Source organism: Myotis brandtii, unplaced genomic scaffold, assembly GCF_000412655.1.
Source record: "Myotis brandtii unplaced genomic scaffold, ASM41265v1 scaffold675, whole genome shotgun sequence".
NCBI lineage: Eukaryota > Metazoa > Chordata > Mammalia > Chiroptera > Vespertilionidae > Myotis > Myotis brandtii.
In genome coordinates, this window is record NW_005370635.1 from 1 (window position 1) to 10,818 (window position 10,818).

A 10,818-nucleotide genomic window follows, 5' to 3' on the forward strand; every position below is an offset into this window, starting at 1 on the left:
TAAAGAGTGTGGCTTGGCTTCTCTCGTTTGTAAACCTGGAGTCCTAAGTAATATACAGGGCAGACTCCCAGGTGGGGACCTGGCCCTTCACACAGGGCCGGTGCTCAGAGAGGCATTGGGCTTGGTCTGAGGCTCTGCTGCTGCCATCATGAAATTCTCAATTTTTCAGGAAGGGGCCCTGCATTTTCATCTTGTTTGGGGCCCTAAAATGTATGTCTTTGATCCTGCAGACACACCTTTTCTAAGGAGGCAACAGACCGAGATGAAGTCAGTAATGCATTTAAGGTCGCAGAGCTGGGTACGGAATCCATTTTCAGTTGAGTCCCACTTGGGACCGAGAAACTGACATAAACAAGTGAAAAGGAGGAGGGGATAGTTTTGTTTCTCTTGCTTCTTCATCCACACAGGAGCTCCTGAGCCCTCGACCTTAATGGCCATTGTTTTGCTTCTCCATTTTTCTGTGAATAAACAGGAGAAAGGGCGAGTTGGAAAGGGCTGGCTGGTGTCACAGAGCAATTGTTCTGAGAGAAGGAAACACTTGCCAAGTAGCCAAAGCCGACCTCATTTCCCATTTTCCCAAAGACCCAATTTCCCCAGCTGCTTTGTTGACATAGCAACAGTGAATTCTGAAAGGGTTGTTATAATATTAATATGTATTTCATGGTGGGCTGGCCCTGTGTTCGTCCCTAACCGTGATCCAGGTTTGAAAAGAGGTGCTTTTGGCATCTGGCCACTGGAAATAAGAAACCCAAGGTCCAGTTCTCCCAGTGGGATGAGAAGTAAGGAGCAGGTGCCTCCATCAGCTCGTTCAGACAATCGGTGGAAAGGTGGGTTACCCCAGTCCCCCGGCTTCTCAGCCTTCCCCAGAGGAAAGGGGTTGCCACTGTGGATATTTTCAGTACAGACTGCACCTTGGGAAACATTTCCATCCTCCTCCTACTCAGGGTGTTAAATGTAGCACCTGTGAGCTATTGCGTGGAAAACCAATTATATCTTGGGGCCAGTGATAAGAATTCATCCCCCCCTGAGCTCAATTTTCAAAAGGCTTCAAAAGGCTTCCCACCTCTTTCCCTTTTTCCAATGCAAATGAGCAACACTCAGGAAATTTGCATGCCAGATTCCAACAAGGGTTTCAAGCGAGTAAATGGTCATATTTGTTAGTAATAGCGGTAGAGGATGAATAAGAGGTATTTAATAAATGTATGTTGAGTGTGTAGCATTTCTATAGCACTTAACAGTTTTTGAAGCTTCTCCCTGCCCCGTACTTCATCTATTTTATTTTTTTATACTGAATTTATTGGGGTGACATTGGTTAATTAAATGATATAGGTTTCGGGTGTACAATTCTGTAATACATCGTCTGTATATTGTATTGTACATTCACCACCCCAAGTCAAGTCTCCTTCCATCACCATTTATCCCCCTTTGACCTTTGTACCTCCCCTCACCCCCTTTCCCTCTGCTAATCAACATGCTGTTGTCTGTGTCTTGTGAAGTTTTTGTTTTGTTTTTGCTTAATCCTTGTACCTTGTTCACCCAGCCTCCCAACTTCCCTCTCCTCTGACAGCTGTCAGTATGTTCTCTGTGTCTGAGTCTGTTTCTATTTTGATTGTTAGTTTGTTTTGTTCATTCTATTCCACATATTAGTGAAATCTTATGATACATGTCTTTCTCTGACTGGCTTATTTCACTGAGCATAAATAATAATCGACAGGTCCACTCAGGCTGTCGAAAAAGGTAAGATTTCCTTCTGCCAAGTAGTATTCTGTTATGTAAATATACCACAGCTTTTTTATTCACTCATCTACGGATGGACTCTTGGGCTGCTTCCAGATCTTGACGATTGTAAATAGCATTGAAACGAATATAAGCCTTCATAGATTCTTTCAAATTAGAGTTGTCGGTGCCTTTGTATATATTCCCAGAAGTGGAATCACTGGATCGTAAGGCAGTTCCATTTTGAATTTTTTAAAAAATATATGTTTATTGATTTCAGAGAGGAAGGGAGAGGGAGAGAGAAACATCAATGATGAGAGAGAATCATTGATTGGGAGCCTCCTGCATGCGAGCCTGCAACCTGGGCATGTGCCCTGACTGGGAATCAAACCATGACCTCCTGGTTCATAGATCGATGGTTAACCACTGAGCCGAGTGTTTTTAATTTTTTGAGGCAATTCCATACTACTTTCCACAGTGGCTGCACCTATCTGTGTTTCTGCCAACAATATATGAAGGTTCCCTTTTTTCCACATCCTCACCAGCACTCCTTGTTATTGATTTATTGATGATAGCCATTCTGATAGGTGTGAGGATACCTTATTGTGGTTTTAATTTGCATTTCTCTGATAAGTGACCTTGATCATCTTTTCATATGTCTATTGGCCATCTGTATGTCCTCTCTGGAGAAGAGTCTATTCAGGTCCTTTGTCCATATTTTAATTGGATTTGTTTTTTGGTGTTGAGTTTTATAAGATTCTTTATAAATTTTGGATCTGAATCCCTTATCAGATGTATCATTGGCTAATATGTTCTCTTATTCACTGGGTTGCCTTTTCACTTTGTTGATGGGTTCCTTTGCTGTGCAAAACCTTTTTAATTTGATGTAGTCCCATTTGTTTATTTTTTTTATTTTGCTTCCCTTGCCTGAGGGGATATATCAGGAAAAATATTGCTACTTGAAATGTTTGAGAGTTTACTGCTTATGTTTTCTAGGATTTTTATGGTTCTGAGTCTAACATTTAAGTCTTTAATCCATTTTAGTTTATTCTTGTGAATGGTGTAAGAAGGTGGTCTAGTTTAATTTTTAAAATTTTTTAATTTTAGCCCTGACTGGTTTGGCTCAGTGGATAGAGTGTCGGCCTGCGGACTGAAGGGTCCCAGGTTCGATTCTGGTCAAGGGCATGTACCTTGGTTGCGGGCACATTCCCAGTAGGGGGTGTGCAGGAGGCAACTGATCGATGTTTCTCTCTCATCGATGTTTCTAGCTCTCTATCCCTCTCCCGTCCTCTCTGTAAAAAAATCAATAAAATATATTTTAACAACAACAAAAATTTTTTTAATTTTAATTTTTAGAGAGGAAGGAAGAGGGGGAAAGAGAGAGAAACATCGATTGGGGCTGCCTCCTGCACACCCTATACCAGGGATTAAGCCCACAACCTGAGCATGTGCCCTGATTGGTAATGGAGCCTACAAGCTTTCAGTGAACAGGATGATGCCCAACCAACTGAGCCACACTGGCCAGAGCTGCTCTAGCTTCATTTTTCCTTTTTTGTATGTATCTGTCCAATGTTCTCAACACCATTTATTGACTAGACTATCTTTATTCCACTGTATGTTCTTGCTTCCTTTGTTAAATATTATTTGACCATAAAGGTATGGGTTTATTTCTGGGCTCTCTATTCTGTTCCATTTATGCCAGTAACATGCTATTTTGATCAATATGGCCATGCAATGTAGTTTCATAATCAGGTAGCGTGATTCCTCCAACTTTGTGCTTCTTTCTCAAGGTTGCTGTGGTTATTCTGGGTCTCTTGTGGTTATTCTGGGTCTTTTGTGGTTCCATATAAACTTAAGATGCTACAAGTAAGTGGAAGCATATACCGTGTTTATGGATAGGAATAATTAACATCATTAAAATGTCTAAATTTCCCAAAGCAATCTGTAGATTCTACACAATTATCATGAAGATATCAATTGCTTATTTCACAGAACTAGAACAAATATTCCAAACATGTAAATTTGATTTTTAAACAAGCACACAAACAAACCCAAAGCCCTATGATGAGGACACAGGGGAATGATAATATTCTCATTTCCCTGATGAACAAAATAAGTTTTGAGAACGATTTTATCTTGCCCAATGTCATAGCTGATTCAGTAAGTGTCAGGTCTGATGAGAACTTGAGTGTGACTCCAGCAAGTGCTGAGGTCCAACCCCAGCAGGTCCCGGGGTCCCCAAAGGTGTGGACGGAGTCGGTGAAGAAGGAATGACACAGAGACAGCCTTCAGTTACAATCAGTAATAGTTAAAATACATTAAAGGCTTACTCTGTGTCTGTCATCAATATCAACTCATTTAATATTTTAATTAAATTTTCGGTTTGAGATAAATATCTACTAGTATTCACATGCAATCTTCCTAGCTAATAAAAGAGTAATATGCAAATTAACCACCACTCCTCCACAAGATGGCGGCGCCCAATCCCCTCAGCCCCGCCAGTGAAGTGTCCAGGCCTATTGGCCAAGCAGGTGGTGGGGGAGGTGGGGGAGGGGCCTAGGGGTGGAGCTGGTGATCGGAGGGAGCAAGGGCGGAGCCAGCAATCGAAGGGGTCAGGGGCAGAGCCGACTCCAAGGGGAGCAGGGAGAGGGCCTAAGCCATCAGTAGGCTGAAGTGTCAAGGGGTGGAGCTGGCGATCGGAGTGGGCAGGGGCAGAGCCAGCTCCAAGGGGAGCAGGGAGCAGGCCTAAGCCATCAGTAGGACATCCCCTGAGGGCTCCCAGTATGTGAGAAGGGGCAGGCTGGGCTGAGGGACACTCCCCCCCCACCCAGTGCACGAATTTCATGCACCGAGCCCCTAGTATATATATAATGTCAGTATCCTTTACCCAGTTTCTCCCACTGGTAACATCTTGCAGAAGTATAGAACAATGTCAGAGCCAGGATAGTGACAGTTGCTGCCAAGAAACACACCGCCCCCCCAGACCCTTCATGTTGTCCTTTTATAGACACACAGGCTTTCCTCTCACCTCCACCCTTTCTTAAGCCCTGGCAACCACTAGTCTGTTTTCTATTTCTATAGATTTGTCATTTCAAGAATGTTATATAAATGGAATTATACAGCATGTAATCTTTTGTTTTTTTCCCATGTAGCATAATTGTCTGGAGATTCATTCAGGTTGCTTCATGCATCAGTAGTCCATTCCTCTTCATTGCTGAGTAGTATTCCATGGTATGGATGTGCCACAATCATTGTAACATCCACCTGATGGAGGACATCTGCCTTGTTTCCAGTGTTTGACTATCATAACTAAACTTCTATAAACATTCCTGTACAGGTCTGAGTGTGGACATAAGCTCATTTCTCTGGGGTAAATGTCCAGGCATGTAATTATTGGGTTGTACGATAGTTGCATGTTTAGTTTCTTAAGCAATGGCCAGACTTCTGACATTCCCACCAGCAATATATGAGCAATCCAGTTTCCCCACATGCTCACCAGCTTTTAGTGTTATCAACAATCTTTTATTTTAGTCTTTTAATAGATGTGTACTGATAATTCATTGTAGTTTTATTTGATATTTCCCTAATGATGTTGAACATCTTTTCATGTGCTTATGTTGTATATCCTTTTGGATGAAATATCTCTTCATGTCTTTTGCCCATTTTCTATTGGATTATTGTTGTTCATTTTTTTACTATTGTTTTATATATTCTAGATTCTAGCCTTTTATCAGATATATGACTTGCAATATTCCCCCCCTCCCTGCTGCAGCTTGTTTTTTCAATGTTTTAACAGGGTATTTTGCAGAATAAACCTTTTAATTTTGATGAAGTATAATTTATCAATTTTTCTTTTATGGATTACACTTTTGGTGTCAAGTAAAGAATTCCTTGCCTAACCTTAGATCCAAAGACTTACTATGTTTGTTTCTAACAGTTTTATAGTTTTCCATATTCCATGTAAGACTAAGAGCCATTTTGAGTTAATTTTTATATAAGACTAGAGGCCCAATGCATGAAATTCATGCAAGAGTAGGCCTTCTGGCACCCGGGACCCGGGCTTCCCTGGGGCCCCGGCTTTGTCCTGAAGGATGTCTGGAATGATGTCTGGTCTAATTAGCATATTACCCTTTTATTATTATAGATGTGAGACTGAGATCTTTCCTCCCCCTCACAGCCCCCCCCCCATTGATATATTAATTGCTCCCTCTCAGCAACCTGGGGGAGGCTATTTTCCTCTATTGAATTTTTTTACACCTTTGTTAAAATTCAGTTGGGCATATTGTGTGGGTCTATCTCTAGGTTCTCTGTTCTGTCTTATTTAATTTTTTTAATAAATTTTATTGATTTTTGACAGAGAGGAAGGGAGAGTGATAGAGAGTTAGAAACATCGATGAGAGAGAAACATCGATCAGCTGCCTCCTGCACACCTCCTACTAGGGATGTGCCCGCAACCAAGGTACATGCCCTTGACTGGAATCGAACCTGGGACCTTTCAGTCCACAGGCCAATGCTCTATCCACTGAGCCAAACCGGCTAGGGCATGTCTTATTTAATTTTTAACAGCCCTTTTCGAGAGATGCTCTTGCCATCCCACTTTACAGAGGAGTAAACTGAGTGCGGAGAGTGGAGGTAATGTTCTATGATTCAATATTTGCTACTGTAAGGGGCAAACCATGAACAGTAGCCAACACTTCTGCTTATGAGAGGGTATATTCAAGATGGGCTCAATTACACTAAAATTTATTCTATCAAGAATCAAATCAGAAAGAAGCATCTATGCTTCCTTTAGAGACAACCTCACTCTTTCATTTTTTAAAACTTGTTTTTATTTATTGATTTGAGAGAGGGAGGGAGGGGAGAGAGGGAGAGAGAGAGAGAGAGAGAGAGAGAGAGAGAGAGAGAGAAACATCGATTTGTTGTTCCACTTACTTATGCATTCATTGGTTGATTCTTGTATTTGTTATATGTGCCCTGACCGGGATCTAACCAACTGAGCTATCCTGCCAGGGCCCATCCTCAAGACATCCTCATCCAGCTTATCAGAAAAGTATCAAGAAACAAAATAACTAATCTTGGACACAATAAAGTGACTGCAAAGTGGATTTATTCTTCTATTAGGCTCAATAAACATCACTTTGTTGCCCTAATGACCTACTGAGGACTATCATTTGTTAGATAAACTAACCTTCAGGTGAAGAAAAAGCTGTCAACAGGGGCCCTTTACCGGTTGACAGACAGCTGTGAGGTGGAACCTGGAGGCACATCCTGATGATTTGAGAGGCTCTTTTTAAAATGCAGATTCCCAAGCCACATTCTAGGGCTACTCAAGCCAAATCTCCAGACTTAAACTGCTTCTACTGATAGTTACTTATTTACCTTTTTTCTGTTTGTGCATGGTTTTAAAATTCTCTGGGAAATTTTGATGCAGTTGGGGGTCACTGGATGGACTAAGGGAGCTTTTAAAAAAATATATATATATATATTACACTTTTTCTGTGGTTTCTTTTGAGAGGAAACATTTCCCCGAAACTAAATTATATAAGTGTAATCTTTCTATGCTTATGAGAGGATATATCAATAAAATATATATATATATTTTATTGATTTCTATCCACTGAGCCAAACTGGTTAGGCCGAAAGGAGTTTTTTAAAATGTGGTAGAGGCTACTACTTTTCAGAGAAGAGTTCAAGTCCCATTTTGAGTAATTGAAAGGACACGAGGAACCCTTTCATAGGATCCTGTGTTTGGTTCTTTAGGAAAAAAGAGCTTCTAAAAGTTTGCCCACCGGCTTCATCCTCACATTCAGGACTGAGTGTGATTGCTAAGGATTTAATCAGGTTTCCATTTAATAGAGATTGCTCTGCAGGGTCAAAAAGATTTTATGGACCCTCAAATATTCCATTCTGATGTGCCAAGGAACCCTGATATTGTTGAAAACATCCATACCTCCCAACTCAAATTGTTTAGGCAGAGGGACTTCTCAGGTAGAGGGCAATGGTGTGTTTAAGTAAGATTCTAACCCAGGTAACTGGAATTGTCATTCTCCTCCTTTTCTCCTTTAGTTGATCAAATAAAAAACTGCATCATCAATACATGCGCAATCCCAAATGAACTGCTCTTTGATTTGTGTCATCTTCCAAGAATCTCAAAGGTTTACATTTGTTGTCTTTCTAACTTTCAAACCACCTGGAGGGGTTTTATGGTTTACTCCCCGACATCCATCCCACCTTAGATTACCTAATCTTATTCCACTGCTCTCCTCCCACTGGCCTGGCCAGCGAATGGTCAGACTGAGCACAGTTGGGGAGACTTCCCAGTGAGATAGGTATCTCATGGAACCCTCAGTTTGGCTTAAGGCATTTATCCCAAGCTTGTGATGAAGGGGACTGTTTATGCTGAACTTCTTATATATTCCTCTTCCTCTAGGGAAACACAGAGCAGATCAAGCTGAGTAGAGATGAGCAGCGGGGTCGAGGTGCCCTCTTACAGGACATCTGCAAAGGGACCAAGCTGAAGAAGGTGACCAACATTAATGATCGGAGTGCTCCCGTCATAGAGAGTGAGTCTAAGCCTAGGATTGATTTGAAAACTTGGCTGGGCTGTCATTTTTATTGCTGGGTCTTGAGTGGGCAAGTTTTTTCCTGGGATGTCTTTTGATGATCTTCCCGTAACTTAGGAACATCTTTTCGACCTTTGGGAAGCTTTCTCAGCAAGACTTCCATCTCCTACGGTCACTAGTGCTTGTTATGCTTGTTATGGCACATCCTTGCTGTTCTCTGAGGAGACCACTACAGTCCCAAAAACCGCTCAGCGGAAGCCAGTGATGATTTCATAATTGCTGCAAGTGTCCGTTCCGAAAGGCCACGGGAGAGTGTGTTCACACCTGTGTCCCTGGCCGTTCGCCCCTTATAATCCTCGACTATGAGAGCAGAGCCCAAGGAACTCTGTTGAACGTGTCTTTCTCCAGGTTATCCCTCTGGCCCAACCAAATAAGGGAAGATTGGCTCCTTGTTCCTTTTGTTGTTTTTCTTTCATCACAGCAAATACTTTCATCCCTACATGAAGCTGTGGAGCAGAGAGGCTTCACTTTTATTTTTTTAATGCAAAGGCAAAAGCAAGATTGGCTTGTTTGCAAATTAGAACCCAAATAGAGGAGGAGTTTTTCCTCAGGATTAAGTTGGTCACCAGCTTGGAGCATATGAAATGAAAGCTCTGATGGTATGCTTTCCAGAACCCAAAGGAAGCGGTGGTGGTTATGGCTCTGGAGCAGGTGCCCTGCAGCCCAAGGGAGGTCTCTTCCAAGGAGGAGTGCCGAAGCTCCGCCATGTGGGAGCTAAGGACGTTTCAGGTATCTGATAAGTACTTTCTTACAATATTTCCCAAGTGCATTCATTTCCTACTGGTCCCAAGTGGTTCATCTGGGGTTGAGGAATGTGGTAGAGGTGGGAGGAAAGAGAGGGAGCAGGGGTGAAGTTATAGAGTAGATTAAAGCAAAGGCATTACATAAAAATGTATTCAACTTATATCAGCAATATTTGTTAGTGGGCCAGATTAAAACCCAGTACTATACAAATACTTTCCCTGCTGCTGTGCAAGGAAGTGAAGCTGGGTGATTTAGAGATACTAACCAATGTATCTCTAGCTCTGTTGACCCAGTGTGCTGTCTGGTCTGTTTGTAGAGAACCTAGCTGGTAAGCCAGCCCTGCAAGTTCCCAGTTCTCGAGCTGCTGCCCCAAGGCCTCCAGGGTCTACAGCCAGTGGGCGCCCTCAAGATGATACCGACAGCGGCCGAGCCTCACTCCCAGAACTGCCCCGGATGCAGAGACCTTCATTACCGGACCTCTCTCGGCCTATCACCACCAGCAGTCCGGGCATGAAGCACAGCTCCTCTGCCCCTCCTCCGCCACCACCAGGGCGGCGTGCCAACGCACCCCCTGCACCTCTGCCTATGCACAGCAACAAAGCCCCAGCCTACAACAGAGAGAAACCCTTGCCACCCACACCCGGACAAAGGCTTCACCCTGGTCGAGATGGACCTCCTGCTCCACCCCCAGTCAAACCACCTCCTTCCCCTGTGAATATCAGAACGGGACCAAGTGGCCAGTCTCTGGCTCCTCCTCCTCCGCCTTACCGCCAGCCTCCAGGGGTCCCCAATGGACCCTCTAGTCCCACTAATGAGTCAGCCCCTGAGCTGCCACAGAGACACAATTCTTTGCATAGGAAGACACCAGGGCCTGTCAGAGGCCTAGCACCTCCTCCACCTACTTCAGTCTCTCCTTCTTTACAGAGTAATAGGCCACCTCCCCCAGCCCGAGACCCTCCCAGCCGGGGAGCAGGTAAGTGCCTGCACACACTTTTTTTCCCTAACACACTGAGAGTTGAGCTTCTCTTTTCTCTTCACTCTTTCCCCCAGAGCTCTCCTTTAGTGACTAAAGATAAGAATTCACTTACTCATTCAACAGGCTTATTGAATGCCTTTTTGTGAGTCAGACTTTTTTGTTAGGGAAACAGCAATAAATAGAAAATGTAAAAAAATCCTGTTTTAGCATATAGTCAAATTAGTAAAAAATATATTTTAAAAAAATATATACTAGTATGTAAATACATAGTATGTAAATACATAGTATGTAGGTGCTTTAGAGAATTCTGGACTCACAGCAGGCTTTGCATAAAGCAAGAAGTACACCTTTGTTGTGTGAGACCATTGAAATAGGAGATCAGTTCTCACTAGAGCATTAATTTAGCTTGAGCTATGACCCTATTCTAGAATGAGATGTGAGGTAAAGTCTGATGGAGGGCTTCGGGGAAATGTTTCTTCTCAAAAGAAACCACAGAAAAAGGTAGGCTGTCCTTTTCCTCTGGTTTTGAGTCTGAGAGTGAGGCCTGGGACTGACTGCTACCCCCACCCAAGGGTGAGGCTGACACTGAAGGTGGCAGAGTAGGAGAACTTGGGTTTTTTGTTTTGTTTTGAGAACTTGGGTTTTTGATGACATCTTTGAGCTGCTGAATCAACCCGCTCTGGAATTCACCATAACTATTTCTGTTATGTGAGAGAATAAATTGCTCAGACTGGTGTGCTTTGAAGTTTTCATAACTTG

At 42.8% G+C, this 10,818-nt stretch overlaps 1 protein-coding gene across 1 annotated transcript; it reads left to right on the forward strand.

The window, feature by feature from the left end:
• The first annotated feature begins 7,714 nt into the window (after positions 1–7,714).
• LOC102247710 (WAS/WASL-interacting protein family member 2-like) lies at positions 7,715–10,250 on the forward strand. The gene is made up of 4 exons (XM_005881303.2): positions 7,715–7,744; positions 8,147–8,279; positions 8,952–9,068; positions 9,400–10,250. Exons 1-4 carry the CDS (start codon positions 7,715–7,717, stop codon positions 10,203–10,205), a joined length of 1,086 nt encoding a protein of 361 aa, XP_005881365.2. The 3' UTR covers positions 10,206–10,250.
• The last annotated feature ends 568 nt before the right edge of the window (positions 10,251–10,818 follow it).

What these genes read in the sequence shown, in the direction of transcription:
- LOC102247710 (XM_005881303.2), top strand. Translation starts at nt 7,715, where the DNA reads ATGGTGTGTTTAAGTAAGATTCTAACCCAG. An exon ending in TAAGTAAGATTCTAACCCAG is followed by an intron (nt 7,745 to 8,146) that starts GTAACTGGAATT and finishes CTCTTCCTCTAG; the next exon opens with GGAAACACAGAGCAGATCAA. An exon ending in GAGTGCTCCCGTCATAGAGA is followed by an intron (nt 8,280 to 8,951) that starts GTGAGTCTAAGC and finishes TATGCTTTCCAG; the next exon opens with AACCCAAAGGAAGCGGTGGT.